Source organism: Leptodactylus fuscus, chromosome 2, assembly GCF_031893055.1.
Source record: "Leptodactylus fuscus isolate aLepFus1 chromosome 2, aLepFus1.hap2, whole genome shotgun sequence".
Taxonomy (NCBI): Eukaryota; Metazoa; Chordata; class Amphibia; order Anura; family Leptodactylidae; genus Leptodactylus; species Leptodactylus fuscus.
The window spans coordinates 285,255,631-285,274,449 of record NC_134266.1 but is presented as its reverse complement, the minus strand read 5'-3'; the positions used below and the strand labels follow the sequence as shown (position 1 = coordinate 285,274,449).

At 43.5% G+C, this 18,819-nt stretch overlaps 2 protein-coding genes across 2 annotated transcripts in view; one reads left to right on the top strand and one right to left on the bottom strand.

Annotated features, from left to right (window-relative positions):
* The window catches only part of LOC142194239 (stromal interaction molecule 1-like), a 308,297-nt gene that overhangs the window by 215,076 nt on the left and 74,402 nt on the right, over positions 1-18,819 (bottom strand). The gene's annotated exons all lie outside the window — the stretch shown is intronic.
* Positions 8,424-15,234, top strand: LOC142193518 (olfactory receptor 52E8-like). Its single transcript, XM_075262489.1, has 3 exons — positions 8,424-9,387; positions 11,095-11,160; positions 15,035-15,234. Exons 1-3 carry the CDS (start codon positions 8,424-8,426, stop codon positions 15,232-15,234), a joined length of 1,230 nt encoding a protein of 409 aa, XP_075118590.1.

Sequence of the window (18,819 nt, the reverse complement as noted above, 5' to 3'; positions counted from 1 at the left end):
CTATGTAACACCACAGATAACACAGTGATACCTCTCTATATACAGGTAATGTAGTAGATGTCACCGGCAGTCCTATGTAACACCACAGATAACACAGTGATAACTCTCTGAGTACAGGTAATGTAGTAGATGTCACCGGCAGTCCTATGTAACACCACAGATAACACAGTGATAACTCTCTATATACAGGTAATGTAGTAGGTGTCACCGGCAGTCCTATGTAACACCACAGATAACACAGTGATAACTCTCTATATACAGGTAATGTAGTAGATGTCACCGGCAGTCCTATGTAACACCACAGATAACACAGTGATAACTCTCTGAGTACAGGTAATGTAGTAGATGTCACCGGCAGTCCTATGTAACACCACAGATAACACAGTGATAACTCTCTATATACAGGTAATGTAGTAGATGTCACCGGCAGTCCTATGTAACACCACAGATAACACAGTGATAACTCTCTATATACAGGTAATGTAGTAGATGTCACCGGCAGTCCTATGTAACACCACAGATAACACAGTGATAACTCTCTATATACAGGTAATGTAGTAGATGTCACCGGCAGTCCTATGTAACACCACAGATAACACAGTGATAACTCTCTGAGTACAGGTAATGTAGTAGATGTCACCGGCAGTCCTATGTAACACCACAGATAACACAGTGATACCTCTCTATATACAGGTAATGTAGTAGATGTCACCGGCAGTCCTATGTAACACACAGATAACACAGTGATAACTCTCTATATACAGGTAATGTAGTAGATGTCACCGGCAGTCCTATGTAACACCACAGATAACACAGTGATAACTCTCTATATACAGGTAATGTAGTAGATGTCACCGGCAGTCCTATGTAACACCACAGATAACACAGTGATAACTCTCTGAGTACAGGTAATGTAGTAGATGTCACCGGCAGTCCTATGTAACACCACAGATAACACAGTGATACCTCTCTATATACAGGTAATGTAGTAGATGTCACCGGCAGTCCTATGTAACACACAGATAACACAGTGATAACTCTCTATATACAGGTAATGTAGTAGATGTCACCGGCAGTCCTATGTAACACCACAGATAACACAGTGATAACTCTCTATATACAGGTAATGTAGTAGATGTCACCGGCAGTCCTATGTAACACCACAGATAACACAGTGATAACTCTCTGAGTACAGGTAATGTAGTAGATGTCACCGGCAGTCCTATGTAACACCACAGATAACACAATGATAACTCTCTATATACAGGTAATGTAGTAGATGTCACCGGCAGTCCTATGTAACACCACAGATAACACAGTGATAACTCTCTATATACAGGTAATGTAGTAGATGTCACCGGCAGTCCTATGTAACACCACAGATAACACAGTGATAACTCTCTGAGTACAGGTAATGTAGTAGATGTCACCGGCAGTCCTATGTAACACCACAGATAACACAGTGATAACTCTCTATATACAGGTAATGTAGTAGATGTCACCAGCAGTCCTATGTAACAGCACAGATAACACAGTGATAACTCTCTATATACAGGTAATGTAGTAGATGTCACCGGCAGTCCTATGTAACACCACAGATAACACAGTGATAACTCTCTGAGTACAGGTAATGTAGTAGATGTCACCGGCAGTCCTATGTAACACCACAGATAACACAGTGATACCTCTCTATATACAGGTAATGTAGTAGATGTCACCGGCAGTCCTATGTAACACCACAGATAACACAGTGATAACTCTCTATATACAGGTAATGTAGTAGATGTCACCGGCAGTCCTATGTAACACCACAGGTAACACAGTGATAACTCTCTATATACAGGTAATGTAGTAGATGTCACCGGCAGTCCTATGTAACACCACAGATAACACAGTGATAACTCTCTGAGTACAGGTAATGTAGTAGATGTCACCGGCAGTCCTATGTAACACCACAGATAACACAGTGATACCTCTCTATATACAGGTAATGTAGTAGATGTCACCGGCAGTCCTATGTAACACACAGATAACACAGTGATAACTCTCTATATACAGGTAATGTAGTAGATGTCACCGGCAGTCCTATGTAACACCACAGATAACACAGTGATAACTCTCTATATACAGGTAATGTAGTAGATGTCACCGGCAGTCCTATGTAACACCACAGATAACACAGTGATAACTCTCTATATACAGGTAATGTAGTAGATGTCACCGGCAGTCCTATGTAACACCACAGATAACACAGTGATAACTCTCTATATACAGGTAATGTAGTAGGTGTCACCGGCAGTCCTATGTAACACACAGATAACACAGTGATAACTCTCTATATACAGGTAATGTAGTAGATGTCACCGGCAGTCCTATGTAACACCACAGATAACACAGTGATAACTCTCTGAGTACAGGTAATGTAGTAGATGTCACCGGCAGTCCTATGTAACACCACAGATAACACAATGATAACTCTCTATATACAGGTAATGTAGTAGATGTCACCGGCAGTCCTATGTAACACCACAGATAACACAGTGATAACTCTCTATATACAGGTAATGTAGTAGATGTCACCGGCAGTCCTATGTAACACCACAGATAACACAGTGATAACTCTCTGAGTACAGGTAATGTAGTAGATGTCACCGGCAGTCCTATGTAACACCACAGATAACACAGTGATAACTCTCTATATACAGGTAATGTAGTAGATGTCACCAGCAGTCCTATGTAACAGCACAGATAACACAGTGATAACTCTCTATATACAGGTAATGTAGTAGATGTCACCGGCAGTCCTATGTAACACCACAGATAACACAGTGATAACTCTCTATATACAGGTAATGTAGTAGATGTCACCGGCAGTCCTATGTAACACCACAGATAACACAGTGATAACTCTCTATATACAGGTAATGTAGTAGATGTCACCGGCAGTCCTATGTAACACCACAGGTAACACAGTGATAACTCTCTATATACAGGTAATGTAGTAGATGTCACCGGCAGTCCTATGTAACACCACATATAACACAGTGATAACTCTCTGAGTACAGGTAATGTAGTAGATGTCACCGGCAGTCCTATGTAACACCACAGATAACACAATGATAACTCTCTATATACAGGTAATGTAGTAGATGTCACCGGCAGTCCTATGTAACACCACAGATAACACAGTGATAACTCTCTATATACAGGTAATGTAGTAGATGTCACCGGCAGTCCTATGTAACACCACAGATAACACAGTGATAACTCTCTATATACAGGTAATGTAGTAGATGTCACCGGCAGTCCTATGTAACACCACAGATAACACAGTGATAACTCTCTATATACAGGTAATGTAGTAGATGTCACCGGCAGTCCTATGTAACACCACAGATAACACAGTGATAACTCTCTATATACAGGTAATGTAGTAGATGTCACCGGCAGTCCTATGTAACACCACAGATAACACAGTGATAACTCTCTATATACAGGTAATGTAGTAGATGTCACCGGCAGTCCTATGTAACACCACAGATAACACAGTGATAACTCTCTATATACAGGTAATGTAGTAGATGTCACCGGCAGTCCTATGTAACACCACATATAACACAGTGATAACTCTCTGAGTACAGGTAATGTAGTAGATGTCACCGGCAGTCCTATGTAACACCACAGATAACACAATGATAACTCTCTATATACAGGTAATGTAGTAGATGTCACCGGCAGTCCTATGTAACACCACAGATAACACAGTGATAACTCTCTATATACAGGTAATGTAGTAGATGTCACCGGCAGTCCTATGTAACACCACAGATAACACAGTGATAACTCTCTATATACAGGTAATGTAGTAGATGTCACCGGCAGTCCTATGTAACACCACAGATAACACAGTGATAACTCTCTATATACAGGTAATGTAGTAGATGTCACCGGCAGTCCTATGTAACACCACAGGTAACACAGTGATAACTCTCTATATACAGGTAATGTAGTAGATGTCACCGGCAGTCCTATGTAACACACAGATAACACAGTGATAACTCTCTATATACAGGTAATGTAGTAGATGTCACTGGCAGTCCTATGTAACACTACAGATAACACAGTGATAACTCTCTATATACAGGTAATGTAGTAGATGTCACCGGCAGTCCTATGTAACAGCACAGATAACACAGTGATAACTCTCTATATACAGGTAATGTAGTAGATGTCACCGGCAGTCCTATGTAACAGCACAGATAACACAGTGATAACTCTCTATATATAGGTAATGTAGTAGATGTCACCGGCAGTCCTATGTAACACCACAGATAACACAGTGATAACTCTCTATATATAGGTAATGTAGTAGATGTCACCGGCAGTCCTATGTAACAGCACAGATAACACAGTGATATCTCTCTGAGTACAGGTAATATAGTAGATGTCACCGGCAGTCCTATGTAACACCACAGATAACACAGTGATAACTCTCTATATACAGGTAATGTAGTAGATGTCACCGGCAGTCCTATGTAACACCACAGATAACACAGTGATAACTCTCTATATATAGGTAATGTAGTAGATGTCACCGGCAGTCCTATGTAACAGCACAGATAACACAGTGATATCTCTCTGAGTACAGGTAATATAGTAGATGTCACCGGCAGTCCTATGTAACACCACAGATAACACAGTGATAACTCTCTATATACAGGTAATGTAGTAGATGTCACCGGCAGTCCTATGTAACACCACAGATAACACAGTGATAACTCTCTATATACAGGTAATGTAGTAGATGTCACCGGCAGTCCTATGTAACACTACAGATAACACAGTGATAACTCTCTATATACAGGTAATGTAGTAGATGTCACCGGCAGTCCTATGTAACACCACAGATAACACAGTGATAACTCTCTATATACAGGTAATGTAGTAGATGTCACCGGCAGTCCTATGTAACAGCACAGATAACACAGTGATAACTCTCTATATACAGGTAATGTAGTAGATGTCACCGGCAGTCCTATGTAACAGCACAGATAACACAGTGATAACTCTCTATATATAGGTAATGTAGTAGATGTCACCGGCAGTCCTATGTAACAGCACAGATAACGCAGTGATATCTCTCTGAGTACAGGTAATGTAGTAGATGTCACCGGCAGTCCTATGTAACACCACAGATAACACAGTGATAACTCTCTATATATAGGTAATGTAGTAGATGTCACCGGCAGTCCTATGTAACAGCACAGATAACACAGTGATATCTCTCTGAGTACAGGTAATATAGTAGATGTCACCGGCAGTCCTATGTAACACCACAGATAACACAGTGATAACTCTCTATATACAGGTAATGTAGTAGATGTCACCGGCAGTCCTATGTAACACCACAGATAACACAGTGATAACTCTTTATATACAGGTAATGTAGTAGATGTCACCGGCAGTCCTATGTAACATACAGATTATCAGCGGGCCAGCCACCAAACCTCAGGAATATGATTATTAGCAGCTCACTGTCACCTCCAACTAACACAGGAACATTCCCATGCAGACAGAAAAGATGCAAATCCTGCCCGCACATACTGACCACTGACAGGATAGAGATACTGAACTCTACAGGGAATATAAGACCCCAGGTACGTTCACCTGTAACACCCCGCATGTAGTGTATGTAATAATGTGCACCAAGTGTCCCACTGATTACACAGGTCAACAGCATTTTTGGGGCCAAAGATATTTCAACGAATTTAGGGTAACTTTGGGGTGCTGATTCTGAATATGTCATCAGTTTTGCCAGATTGGCTCAAGTTTTTGAGATTTGAGATTCCATGTTAGGATACTCCCATTTTCGTTTCTTATGCTTATTGAATCCTTGCACTTGCACTGCACAGAAATAACAGTCATCATGATGATTTTTTTGCTCTCTCCACACCATTGGAACACCAAATTTGAAGCTTTTTCTTTGTCCTTTGCTCCATTTTCGTAATAATTCGATACATGCTTTGCACACTATGTGTGGTCCCCAAGCATAGCCTCAAAATAGGCCAAATACACTTTTTTATGAAGTCTGTTATGTTTCTTCTATGTTTTTGCAGTGTATATTCACCACAAATGTAACAGAATGAGTCTGGATCATTAAGACAACTTCTTCTTGATGAGTTCATGCTTTTCACTGGAAAACAGACAACAACATAAAGTTAGTGCAAAAATCAAGCTATGAACAAACTTTTAGAACACTAATTAACAAAAAACTATATTGAGAACTGCTCAGTTCAAGTACTAATCCAAAGAAATTAATGAGATGATGCGTCGCATTTACCAACAAGTGCTATAAAGAAGATACCAAAAATCTCAAAAACTTGAGCCAATCTGGCAAAACTGATGACATATTCAGAATCAGCACCCCAAAGTTACCCTAAATTCATTAAAATATTTTGGACACCAGTAAAAAAAATTTTTTTGTTGACCTGTGTAATCTGTATGTTGGAGAGACCGGACAGCAGCTTAGACTGCGGATGAACTCACATGGCCATACAATTAGAGAACAAAGAATGGACCTTCCCGTATCAAAACATTTCTGCAATCAGGATCATAATATCACCGATCACATGAAAGTTTTGGTTTTAAGAGGGAATTTTAAATCAAAGAAAGAACGACGGATTTCTGAGTATAAACTTATGACCCTGCTTCACACACTGGAGAGGGGACTAAATCTGTCACATGGGTTTATGGCATCTTACAGAAATCACTGACCTGAGACCCTGAGAACTGATAAGGACCTGGAAGTGTTACATTGTTTCTACCAATTACTAATAACCCCCCTCCCCCCTTCCTCCTGGATTTCTCTCCCTATCTGCCCTTTTTGTATATAAATCTGCTAACGCAGAAATGGTTTAAATTTACTTGAGAAAGGAGCCGAGAGATCTGAAACGTCAGTAATCTGTCCTCATTATTAGTCAGCCATTAATAGGGATCAACTACTGAAGACTAGCAAGATTTTAGTTTTTTTTATATTTCCAACCCACCGGCTAACACGGTACGAGAACAAACATTTTCCTTATATTTATTCTCAGAGACTCTACAGGAATCCAGGAGGATCAAGACAACCCAGAAGTGACAAATTCTGTGACCATGAAGGACACAACATGTGCACATGACCGTGCAACCATGTGAGTGCAAGAAAAGTGAGAGGGCCCCCATGTGAGAAGAGAGAGAGAGGACCCCCTATGTGAGGAGAGAGAGAGGGCCCCTATGTGAGGAGAGAGAGAGGACCCCCCATGTGAAGAGAGATAGAGGACCCCCCATGTGAGGAGAGACAGAGGGTCCCCCATGTGAGGAGAGAGTGAGGGCCCCCCATGTAAGGAGAGACAGAGGGCCCCCCATGTGAAGAGAGACAGAGGACCCCCCATGTGAAGAGACAGAGGGCCCCCCATGTGAGGAGAGATAGAGGACCCCCCATGTGAGGAGAGACAGAGGGTCCCCCATGTGAGGAGAGAGTGAGGGCCCCCCATGTAAGGAGAGACAGAGGGCCCCCCATGTGAAGAGAGACAGAGGACCCCCCATGTGAAGAGACAGAGGGCCCCCCATGTGAGGAGAGAGTGAGGGCCCCCCATGTAAGGAGAGACAGAGGGCCCCCCATGTGAAGAGAGACAGAGGACCCCCCATGTGAAGAGAGACAGAGGACCCTCCATGTGAAGAGACAGAGGGCCCCCCATGTGAGGAGAGACAGAGGGTCCCCCATGTGAGGAGAGAGTGAGGGCCCCCCATGTAAGGAGAGACAGAGGGCCCCCCATGTGAAGAGAGACAGAGGACCCCCCATGTGAAGAGACAGAGGGCCCCCCATGTGAGGAGAGATAGAGGACCCCCCATGTGAAGAGAGAGAGAGGGCCCCCATGTGAGGAGAGATAGAGGGCCCCCCATGTGAAGAGAGACAGAGGACCCTCCATGTGAAGAGACAGAGGGTCCCCCATGTGAGGCGAGAGTGAGGGCCCCCCATGTGAAGAGAGAGAGAGGACCCCCCATGTGAAGAGAGAGAGAGGGCCCCTATGTAGAGAGAGGGAGAAGCCCCCCCATGTGAGTAGAGACAGAGGGCCCCCATGTGAGTAGAGACAGAAGGACGCCAATGTGAAGAGAGATAGAGGACCACACATATGAAGAGAGAGAGAGAGAGAGAGAGAGAGGACCCCATATGGAGAGAGGGGACCCTTTATGTGAAGCGAGAGGGCCTCCATGTGACCAGAGAGAGAGAGGGCCATATGACATCTATTTTATGATCCCTCAGAGAGACATCTTAAGGTTTCACCTTTGTTCCTGGGGCCCTCGGTCTCTATAAGACAGAATCTCTACATTTGTCATCTCTTTGTGCCGTTCCTCAGGGGTCACTCACTTGAAGGTCTCTAACAATGGACAATCAGAACACGAGCTTCTCTTCCCACACCGAGTTCCTTATCCTTGGGTTCCCTGACTTCTTGGAGCACAGGAGTCTCCTCATTGTCCCCTTCCTGATAGTCTACATGGCGATTCTCATGGGAAACTGTCTGATCATGTCCAGGATCTGGGTGGAGAAGACCCTCCAGTCCCCCATGTACACCCTCATCTCTGTCCTCTTTGCCGTGAACGTCTCTTGCACCACCGCCATCATGCCGCCCTTCTTGCTCAGCTTGGTCTTCAGCCTCTTTCACATCTCCTTGGGCGGTTGCCTAGTGCAGATGTTCTTCATCTACTTGAGCGTTGTCCTTGAGTCGTCCGTGGTTGTGTTTATGGCTTTGGACAGATACGTTGCGATCTGTAGACCTCTGCGTTACCACGACATTATGACTGCTCGGCTTCTGCTGCTGATAATGGTGGTCGGGCTACTTCGAGGAGTTCTCCTTGTTTGTCCCATTGTTATATCGGTTTCCAAGGTTCGGTTCTGCGGCTCAAACATCATCCAGAGCTTTGCCTGTGAGAACATGGCGCTCCTCAACCTAGGCTGTGGAGACATCTCCAAGGGGCACATCACTGGGCTGTTCGTCAGAATCTTTGTCTCAGTGTTTGACGGAAGTCTCATCTTGATCTCCTACCTGGACATCCTGCGGACTGCCATGAAGATCATCAGAGGACCATCCCTGAACAAGGCCCTGCACACCTGTGGCACTCACCTCATGGTGGTCATGCTCATCTACACGTGTGGTTTCTTATCCTCCATAGTCTACAGGATCAGCAACTCCATCCCGGTCAACCTACAGAACGTCATCAGTGCCATATACTTCTTCTTCCCAGCCATGGTCAACCCAATCATTTATGGTTTTAGAGTGAAAGAGATCAGGATCTGCCTGGAGAATATTTATGGGAAGAGGAAACGAAAGATAAAGAAACTGACACAAAGTAACGAAGTGACCTCCATAGAAACCCCAGAATAAGTCCATGACGGAGAGGTGGCCATACAATCCTATAGTCTGGCTCTGGTGTATTGCGTGAACAGATGCTGTGCGAACAATACACCAGAATCGGGAGAAGCCATCAGAATTGTGAATGCAGCTCTGGATGTGAGCAGTGAACACAACTGGCCATACACTGTCTATATGTCCCTGTGCTGTGTCGGAGGTCACACTATATTATATATCACATTATAGGATCGGTCTGGTCTTATATCTGTAATAAGAATATTATAAAGCATTTAGGAGCCAGAAATAAAGGTTTATCTGCTTCATTTTAGGTGTCATTGCTGTACATGTCTGTGAGACTAAATACTATAAGGAGGAGGAGGGGGATGCAGCTGCAGATATTTTCTATATTCATCTCTTCTATACTGTATGTTGTAATAGGATACAGGGAGGCAGTGTGTGTTAGACCGTATGTTGTGAGAGAGGAAGAGGAGGAGGAGGGGATGCAGCTGCAGATTCTCTCTCTATGCCCAAAACTACATGCTGTGAGAGAAGAGGAAGGGGGTTCAGCTGCAGCTTCTCTCTCTCTCTCTCTCTCTCTCTCTCTCTCTGTTAGATTGTATGTTGTGAGAGGTGGGGGAGCAGGATTAATCTGCAGCTTTTCCCGCTATGTATGTTACAGTGCATACTATGAGAGACAAGTAGGGGGATGCAGCTGCAGCTTCTCTCTGTGTGTGTTAGATTGTATGTTGTGAGAGGTGGGGGAGCGGGATTAATCTGCAGCTTCTCCATCTATGTCTGTTAGACTGCATGCTATGAGAGACAAAGAGGGGAATGCAGCTGCAGATTCTCTCTATGCATTAAACTACATGCTGTGAGAAAGGAGGAAAATGGTTAAGAAGCTGCAGCTTCTCTCTCTCTCTCTCTCTCTCTCTGCTATATTGTATGTTGTGAGAGGAGGAGGAGGGGGGTTAATCTGCAACTTCTCCCTCTATGTTTGCTAGACTGCATACTATAAGAGACAAGGAGGGGGATGCAACTGCAGCTTCTCTCTGTGTGTGTTAGATTGTATGTTGTGCGAGGAGGTGGAGCAAGCTGCAGCTTCTCCCGCTATGTATATTAGACTGCATGCTATGAGATACAAGGAGGAGGGCGCAGCTGCAGTTTCTCTCTCTACATATGTGTGTTAGACTACATGCTATGAGAAGGGGGATGCAGCTGCAGTTTCTCTCTCTACATATGTGTGTTAGACTACATGCTATGAGAAGGGGGATGCAGCTGCCGTTTCTCTCTCTACATATGTGTGTTAGACTACATGCTATGACAAGGGGGATGCAGCTGCAGTTTCTCTCTCTACATATGTGTGTTAGACTACATGCTGTGAGAGGGGGGATGCAGCTGCAGCCTCTTTCTCTCTCTTTGTTTTAGACTGCGTGCTGGGGGAGGGGGTGAAGCTGCAGCTTCTCTAGGTCTGTGGTAAAGCATGTTGTAGTAGAGAAGGGGCAGCAGGGAGGAGACAATGAGCTGATCTGACATAACATACAATAACCCGTCACTCTGTGTAATCCCCCCCGCTATATGTGCATATACCGCACTGTACCGCACTGACCGGCAGGGACTAGTCTGTAGTATTAAAGGGATGTTCTCCAGTCTTTTGTATATAAAGTTCTGTCATACAATTTACATAATCATTTCTTCTAATATTCAGGATTCTTCTTGCTTGATGAAGTGAGTCCTTGTGACCTTGTCCTGCTCTCGCAGCTGATGTGTCTGTGTGAGCTGCTCCATCCCCTGACACAATCCAGAGACCCCGGGAGTAGTTGCCACTTGTCCATCATGTGTGATGTCTTCCAGATGTCTTGGGGGGCTTGTCGGCTACATCTTCTCCATCTACTTGTGTTTGCAGAGACCCCCAGACCCTGAGCCATGGCCACATCCCCAGAATCTCCTGCCCAGGTCGGTGCTAGAGATCAGCACATTGCTTTGTAATGATAAAGGTTCACTGCAAATTTTCTCAAACATTTGGGTACAGCCGAACCTGAAATATTTGGGGTCCATCTCCAATGAACCAATGTTATACTTCGGGGTCTAGTATTTTACCTGCCTGGGACCTCTGATTATTGCACTTCGAGGTCTTGGAAGACCCCCGGGGTATAATATTACCAATTCTGGTTTGTGCCAAACAACTTGAGCCTGAAAGTAAATCGGCCGACGTCCCCCAAATATTCCCAAATCTGTCCAGTTCGGCCATCACTAGATCAACGTGCAGACTGGTGGTGTCTTATTCATCCAGACCTGTCTGACATTTATTTTACGTCTCCAACCCCTGCCGTATACTCAGCTCGTACCGCCAACAGCGTTCAGGACAGAAAAAAGCCCTGACACATTGTAACGAACCCCCAGCAGTGGGAACAATGTTTATACATCACAATGATGATGGACACAAATTGTGCTCAGAAAAGTTCTATAAATTGGTCGCACCCTGTAAGACTAATGACATAAGCAGTGCGGCGCCGCACAGGAACAATGTGTTATATCACTAAGTTACTACATCTATGAATATGACATTGTGGAATCACAGCGCCCTCCGGGGGCAGCACATTTACTGACTTATATGGCACACACATATACTGCAGCGCTGTACATCAGACGTCTGAGCTCAGAGCTGGCTATGACCCCAGAGGATGCCCATTAACTGATCCCTGTATTAATGTGACAGGAGTGACCCCTGGAGGTGAGCAGAGAACATGACACACAGTAAGAGAAAGAGGAAGAAGCTGCAAGAAGACACCTGAGTGTATATAGAGTCTACCTACATATATATGTAATGGTATATACAACGCTACACACACCAGGTATCACTCCCATCATCCCTGACCCCAGGAGCTGACAATCTAATCTCTATATCACACACAATGTATCACTGCCATCATCCCTGACCCCAGGAGCTGACAATCTAATCTCTATATCACACACAATGTATCACTGCCATCATCCCTGACCCCAGGAGCTGACAATCTAATCTCTATATCACACACAATGTATCACTGCCATCATCCCTGACCCCAGGAGCTGACAATCTAATCTCTATATCACACACACAATGTATCACTCCCATCATCCCTGACCCCAGGAGCTGACACTCTAATCTCTATATCACACACAATGTATCACTGCCATCATCCCTGACCCCAGGAGCTGACAATCTAATCTCTATATCACACACAATGTATCACTCCCATCATCCCTGACCCCAGGAGCTGACAATCTAATCTCTATATCACACACAATGTATCACTCCCATCATCCCTGACCCCAGGAGCTGACAATCTAATCTCTATATCACACAATGTATCACTCCCATCATCCCTGACCCCAGGAGCTGACACTCTAATCTCTATATCACACACAATGTATCACTCCCATCATCCCTGACCCCAGGAGCTGACACTCTAATCTCTATATCACACAATGTATCACCCCCATCATCCCTGACACCAGGAGCTGACAATCTAATCTCTATATCACACACAATGTATCACTCCCATCATCCCTGACCCCAGGAGCTGACAATCTAATCTCTATATCACACACAATGTATCACCCCCATCATCCCTGACCCCAGGAGCTGACACTCTAATCTCTATATCACACACAATGTATCACTCCCATCATCCCTGACCCCAGGAGCTGACACTCTAATCTCTATATCACACAATGTATCACCCCCATCATCCCTGACACCAGGAGCTGACAATCTAATCTCTATATCACACACAATGTATAACTCCCATCATCCCTGACCCCAGGAGCTGACAATCTAATCTCTATATCACACACAATGTATCACTCCCATCATCCCTGACCCCAGGAGCTGACACTCTAATCTCTATATCACACAATTTATCACTCCCATCATCCCTGACCCCAGGAGCTGACACTCTAATCTCTATATCACACAATGTATCACTCCCATCATCCCTGAGCCCAGGAGCTGACAATCTAATCTCTATATCACACAATGTATCACTCCCATCATCCCTGACCCCAGGAGCTGACAATCTAATCTCTATATCACACAATGTATCACTCCCATCATCCCTGACCCCAGGAGCTGACAATCTAATCTCTATATCACACAATGTATCACTCCCATCATCCCTGACCCCAGGAGCTGACAATCTAATCTCTATATCACACACAATGTATCACTCCCATCATCCCTGACCCCAGGAGCTGACAATCTAATCTCTATATCACACAATGTATCACTCCCATCATCCCTGACCCCAGGAGCTGACAATCTAATCTCTATATCACACACAATGTATCACTCCCATCATCCCTGACCCCAGGAGCTGACACTCTAATCTCTATATCACACACAATGTATCACTCCCATCATCCCTGACCCCAGGAGCTGACAATCTAATCTCTATATCACACACAATGTATCACTCCCATCATCCCTGACCCCAGGAGCTGACAATCTAATCTCTATATCACACAATTTATCACTCCCATCATCCCTGACCCCAGGAGCTGACACTCTAATCTCTATATCACACAATGTATCACTCCCATCATCCCTGAGCCCAGGAGCTGACAATCTAATCTCTATATCACACAATGTATCACTCCCATCATCCCTGACCCCAGGAGCTGACAATCTAATCTCTATATCACACACAATGTATCACTCCCATCATCCCTGACCCCAGGAGCTGACACTCTAATCTCTATATCACACACAATGTATCACTCCCATCATCCCTGACCCCAGGAGCTGACACTCTAATCTCTATATCACACAATGTATCACTCCCATCATCCCTGACCCCAGGAGCTGACAATCTAATCTCTATATCACACAATTTATCACTCCCATCATCCCTGACCCCAGGAGCTGACACTCTAATCTCTATATCACACAATGTATCACTCCCATCATCCCTGACCCCAGGAGCTGACAATCTAATCTCTATATCACACACAATGTATCACTCCCATCATCCCTGACCCCAGGAGCTGACAATCTAATCTCTATATCACACACAATGTATCACTCCCATCATCCCTGACCCCAGGAGCTGACACTCTAATCTCTATATCACACACAATGTATCACTCCCATCATCCCTGACCCCAGGAGCTGACAATCTAATCTCTATATCACACACAATGTATCACTCCCATCATCCCTGACCCCAGGAGCTGACAATCTAATCCTTCTATATTACATACAATGTATCACTCCCACAGATACTGTACATAGTGGCTCACACTCTTCCACTGTAATATTGTTGCTCTACCCTGTGATAACCTGCACCTATATGGTCATGTGACAGTAGCAGGACCTGCATGTATATGCTCCTGTGAGACCCCTTGTGTGCAGGTCCTTCTGCAGGTTCTACATACATTTATTCCAGGGTCTTTGCACTTGGCTTTTAGGTTGCAGCTTTGCAGCATTTGTGACTAAACCCCAATATGGCGTCCATGGGCCCTCCTGGGACCTCACGTGACATGAAGCAGATATTGTTGACCCTCGCTGACCAGCAGTCACATTTACTGGTGCTGATGGGACTGGACATGATCATAGCCCTCCGCCATTGGTTCTTCTGGGGTTTCTTTGATTGTTTTCTTCACAGTTAAAGATCCAGCACCAGAGCCGGGCGAATCTCCGGAGAGTCACAGAGAGTCAGACTTGTTGGATTCGGGCGTCAAATTTGGGCCCAATAAATCGAGTGTAAATCGAGAGCGCTGCGCTGGCCGGAGAAGACATTTGGTTACGTCCAGTCACCTAAAGCCCAAGTCTAATACTAAAATCCTACAGGAAGGAAAGAAGTGACAGCCAATGAGAATCTGTTTCTGGCCGTCACTCATTGGCTGGATCTTTGTGACCATTGACCTAGTTCTGAAAGTAGGTGAATGGCCAAGAGTGACCCCAACCACATTAAACCAGCCAATGACAATGGTAACCTCTCATTGGCTGGTGTAGATCACATGTGGTCTGGGGTACTTGCAGCCATTGACCTAACCCTACCCCAACCCCCCCAATTATCTGGTGTGCAGACCACCCAATATACCCTGCCATTATTAAAGGCGCGGTCTGATCAGACACTTGGTCTCTGCACAACATGACGTAGCAGTGCCGCCCCCCACTGCCCTATAAGAAGGATCTCAGAGGCTGCTTTTGGGTAGTATACTTCTTGGTGAGAGATCAGGGACTTTGCGAGGGGACGTCATTGGACTGAGACAATCAGGATGGTCGGTACAATAAGCTGCCCAATGATTTAGTATTACAGTACAAGTCGGAGTCCGGGTCAGCCGAATACACAACAGGGCAAAGAATGAACACATGGAAATAACAGCACAAATCCTGTCCGTGTTCTGTGACTCCACGTACGGTACGGGGACCGCCTTACTATTCTCTTATGGGGTGTATGAAGACGCAAACTCCAATAATGAGCTCCGGGGTCTGAGTCACAGGAGACGTCTCAGACGAAAAATCTCATATAAACCTGTGACATCTTCATATTCCAAAACCAGTCATTAGAGTCCATGCCGGCACAGCGCCCCCCACAGGACACAGGGCACACTGGCAGAAAGGTGGACATTTATTATAGATATACTAGCTGGTACCCGCGACTTGGTCTGCGGTGATTGTAGCAGTGGGTATATACAGGCGCGGGTAAGGTTTTCGTACTGTGTATAAGGTCTGGGATATGAAATGTAAGTTTGTATCTTGTTGTTGCTGTAATTCTGAGAATTCGTGAGACTTTTGTGTTGCAGTTACTTTGTATTTGAGCTGCTATATATACGGTGTTGTGAGAAACTTTACATAGTGACTTTGGGACAGAGGGATTTGAAGTTAACCCTTTCCCGCCGATGGCATTTTTTGATTTTCGTTTTTGACTCCCCTCCTTCTAAACCCCATAACTTTTTATTTCTCCGCTCCCAGAGCCATATGAGGTCTTAATTTTTCTTGGGACAAATTTTTCTTCCTGATGCCGCCATTATTTATTCTATATAATGTACTGGGAAGCAGGGAAAAAATTCTGAATGGGGTGGATTTGAAGAAAAAATGCATTTCTGCGACTTTCTTACGGGCTTTGGTTTTACGGCGTTCACTGTGCAACCAAAATGACATGTCCCCTGTATTCTGTGTTTCGTTACGATTCCGGGGATACCAAATTTATATGGTTTTATTTACATTTTGACCCCTTAAAAAAATCCAAAACTGTGTTAAAAAATTATTTTTTGAAAAGTCGCCATATTCCGACAGCCGTAACTTTTTTATACATGCGTGTACGGGGATGTATAGGGCGTCTTTTTCTGCGGGATCGGGTGTACTTTGTAGTTCCACCATTTTTGGGAAATGTTATTGCTTTGATCACTTTTTATTCAAATTTTTAGCAGAATCAAAACAGTGAAAAAATGGCAGTTTGGCACTTTTGACCATTTTTCCCGCTACGGCGTTTACCGAACAGGAAAAATATTTGTATAGCTTTGTAGAGCGGGCGATTTCGGACACAGCGATACCTAACATGTATGTGTTTCACAGTTTTTAACTACTTTTATATGTGTTCTAGGGAAAGGGGGGTGATTTGAATTTTTAATCCTTTTTATTTATTTTTTTATATTTTTTTTACTTTTTTAAAACTTTTTTTTTTGCATTTATTAGACCGCCTAGGGGTATTGACATGGGTGGGCGGTGTCGCGGATTGTCAGAGTGGTGGGGGTCGGCAAATATGGCTGCTCCGGAGCGTTAAAGAGCGCCTCCTGGAGTATCGTTAAGGCGAGGGGCAAAGTGGTAAAGTCTATGTATATGAGATTGTGTGGGGTTAGGGGCGAGGCTGGAGAGGGCAATAGGAATTTTGTGGCTTGCTATGGTCCAGTGTGTGAGATTGCAGAGATGGTGGTGTGAGTTTGGGTTTTGTGGGGGTCCTGGCACAAACGTATGTGCGCTATTGTGACGAAAAGTAGCCTATTGTTTAATCGAGTGTAATAACTATGTTTGTGGAAAATTTCAGCCAAATCGGTGGAGCGGTTTTTGCGTGATTGACCGCCAAACATCCAAAGGGTCCTGGGAAAAACGTATGTGCGCTATTGTGACGAAAAGTAGCCTATTGCGCCATCGAGTGAAGTGAATATGTTTGTGGAAAATTTCAGCCAAATCGGTGGAGCGGTTTTTCCGTGATTGAGGAACAAACATCCGAACATGCAAACATCCAAACACACAAACTCACAAACTTTCACATTTATAATATTAATAGGATTCTTTAATATTCCCTAACTTTATTATTTTCTATTTTGCTTCATTTCATCTTTTTTCTATTATTTTACTATAATTACTAAGGTTTGATTTAATTTTTTTACTTTATTTTTTCTGCTTTATTTCATTTATTTTTTACTGATTTTCTCGGTTTTATTTATCAATGTTTTATTCGATTTGATTTTTAACAATGTTTCGCTTCTACTTTGTTTACCTTTGTTAAACCTTTATTAATATAATTTTTATTAATAATATTTTTACTAATTTTTTTAAGTGTTTTTCTTAATTTTATTTTTTCACATTTATTTTTGAATTTATGTTTGATTTAATTTTTAATCCTGTTGCTTTATTTTTTACTTTATTATTAGTAATGTTTTACTTTTTTTTATTTTTTACTGTTTTATTTTGTTTTTAATGTTTTACTAATATTTAGTTTATTTTTAATATTTTACTCATTTTATTTTTACATTTTTTATTACCTTTTCTAATTTCACTTCATTTTATTTTTCACTTCTTTTAGTTCTTTCTTTTATTTTCTTCTAATTAGTTTCTTTGTTATATAACCTTTGGAGTTTTTTAGCGGTTTGTCTTATAGAATGGACGGGTTTTGGCGCGAGGTCACTTCTAGCTGTGTATAGGATTAATGTGACAAGTAAAAACTTCATTTCTCCTAAAGATTTTATAGCAAGACGTCTAATAAAGCGACTGCTGTTCCGTATTCCTCCCCTTCGTTCCATTATTAGGGTCCATGACGTAGATGGAGGTTTCCCTGGTCCCCGTTCTTAGTTGTACCCAGTACACAAGGCCTGTCTGAGTACAGAGGAGCGACAGAAGTTGTACATGAGCCCCAAGTTTAGAATTGACTCTGAGACTGTTGCAGATTTTGATGCGTTTTTGGAACCAAAGCCAGGAGTGGATTGAGCAGAAGAGAGAAGTCTAAGAATCTCCCGAGACATTTCCCATTCCCTTTCTAACCATTCTTGGTTTGGCTCAAAAAACTGCAGCAAAATTTACAACAACAAAAAAAAAAATCAGTGTTTCCGCATCGCGGGTCCTCAGCCTCAGAGTCATTTCTACACTTGGCGCCTCATGTGTCACTTCTAAGTTATGTCATATATATAATATCACCCAGAAACTTCTATGGAGCCCTTGTCTATC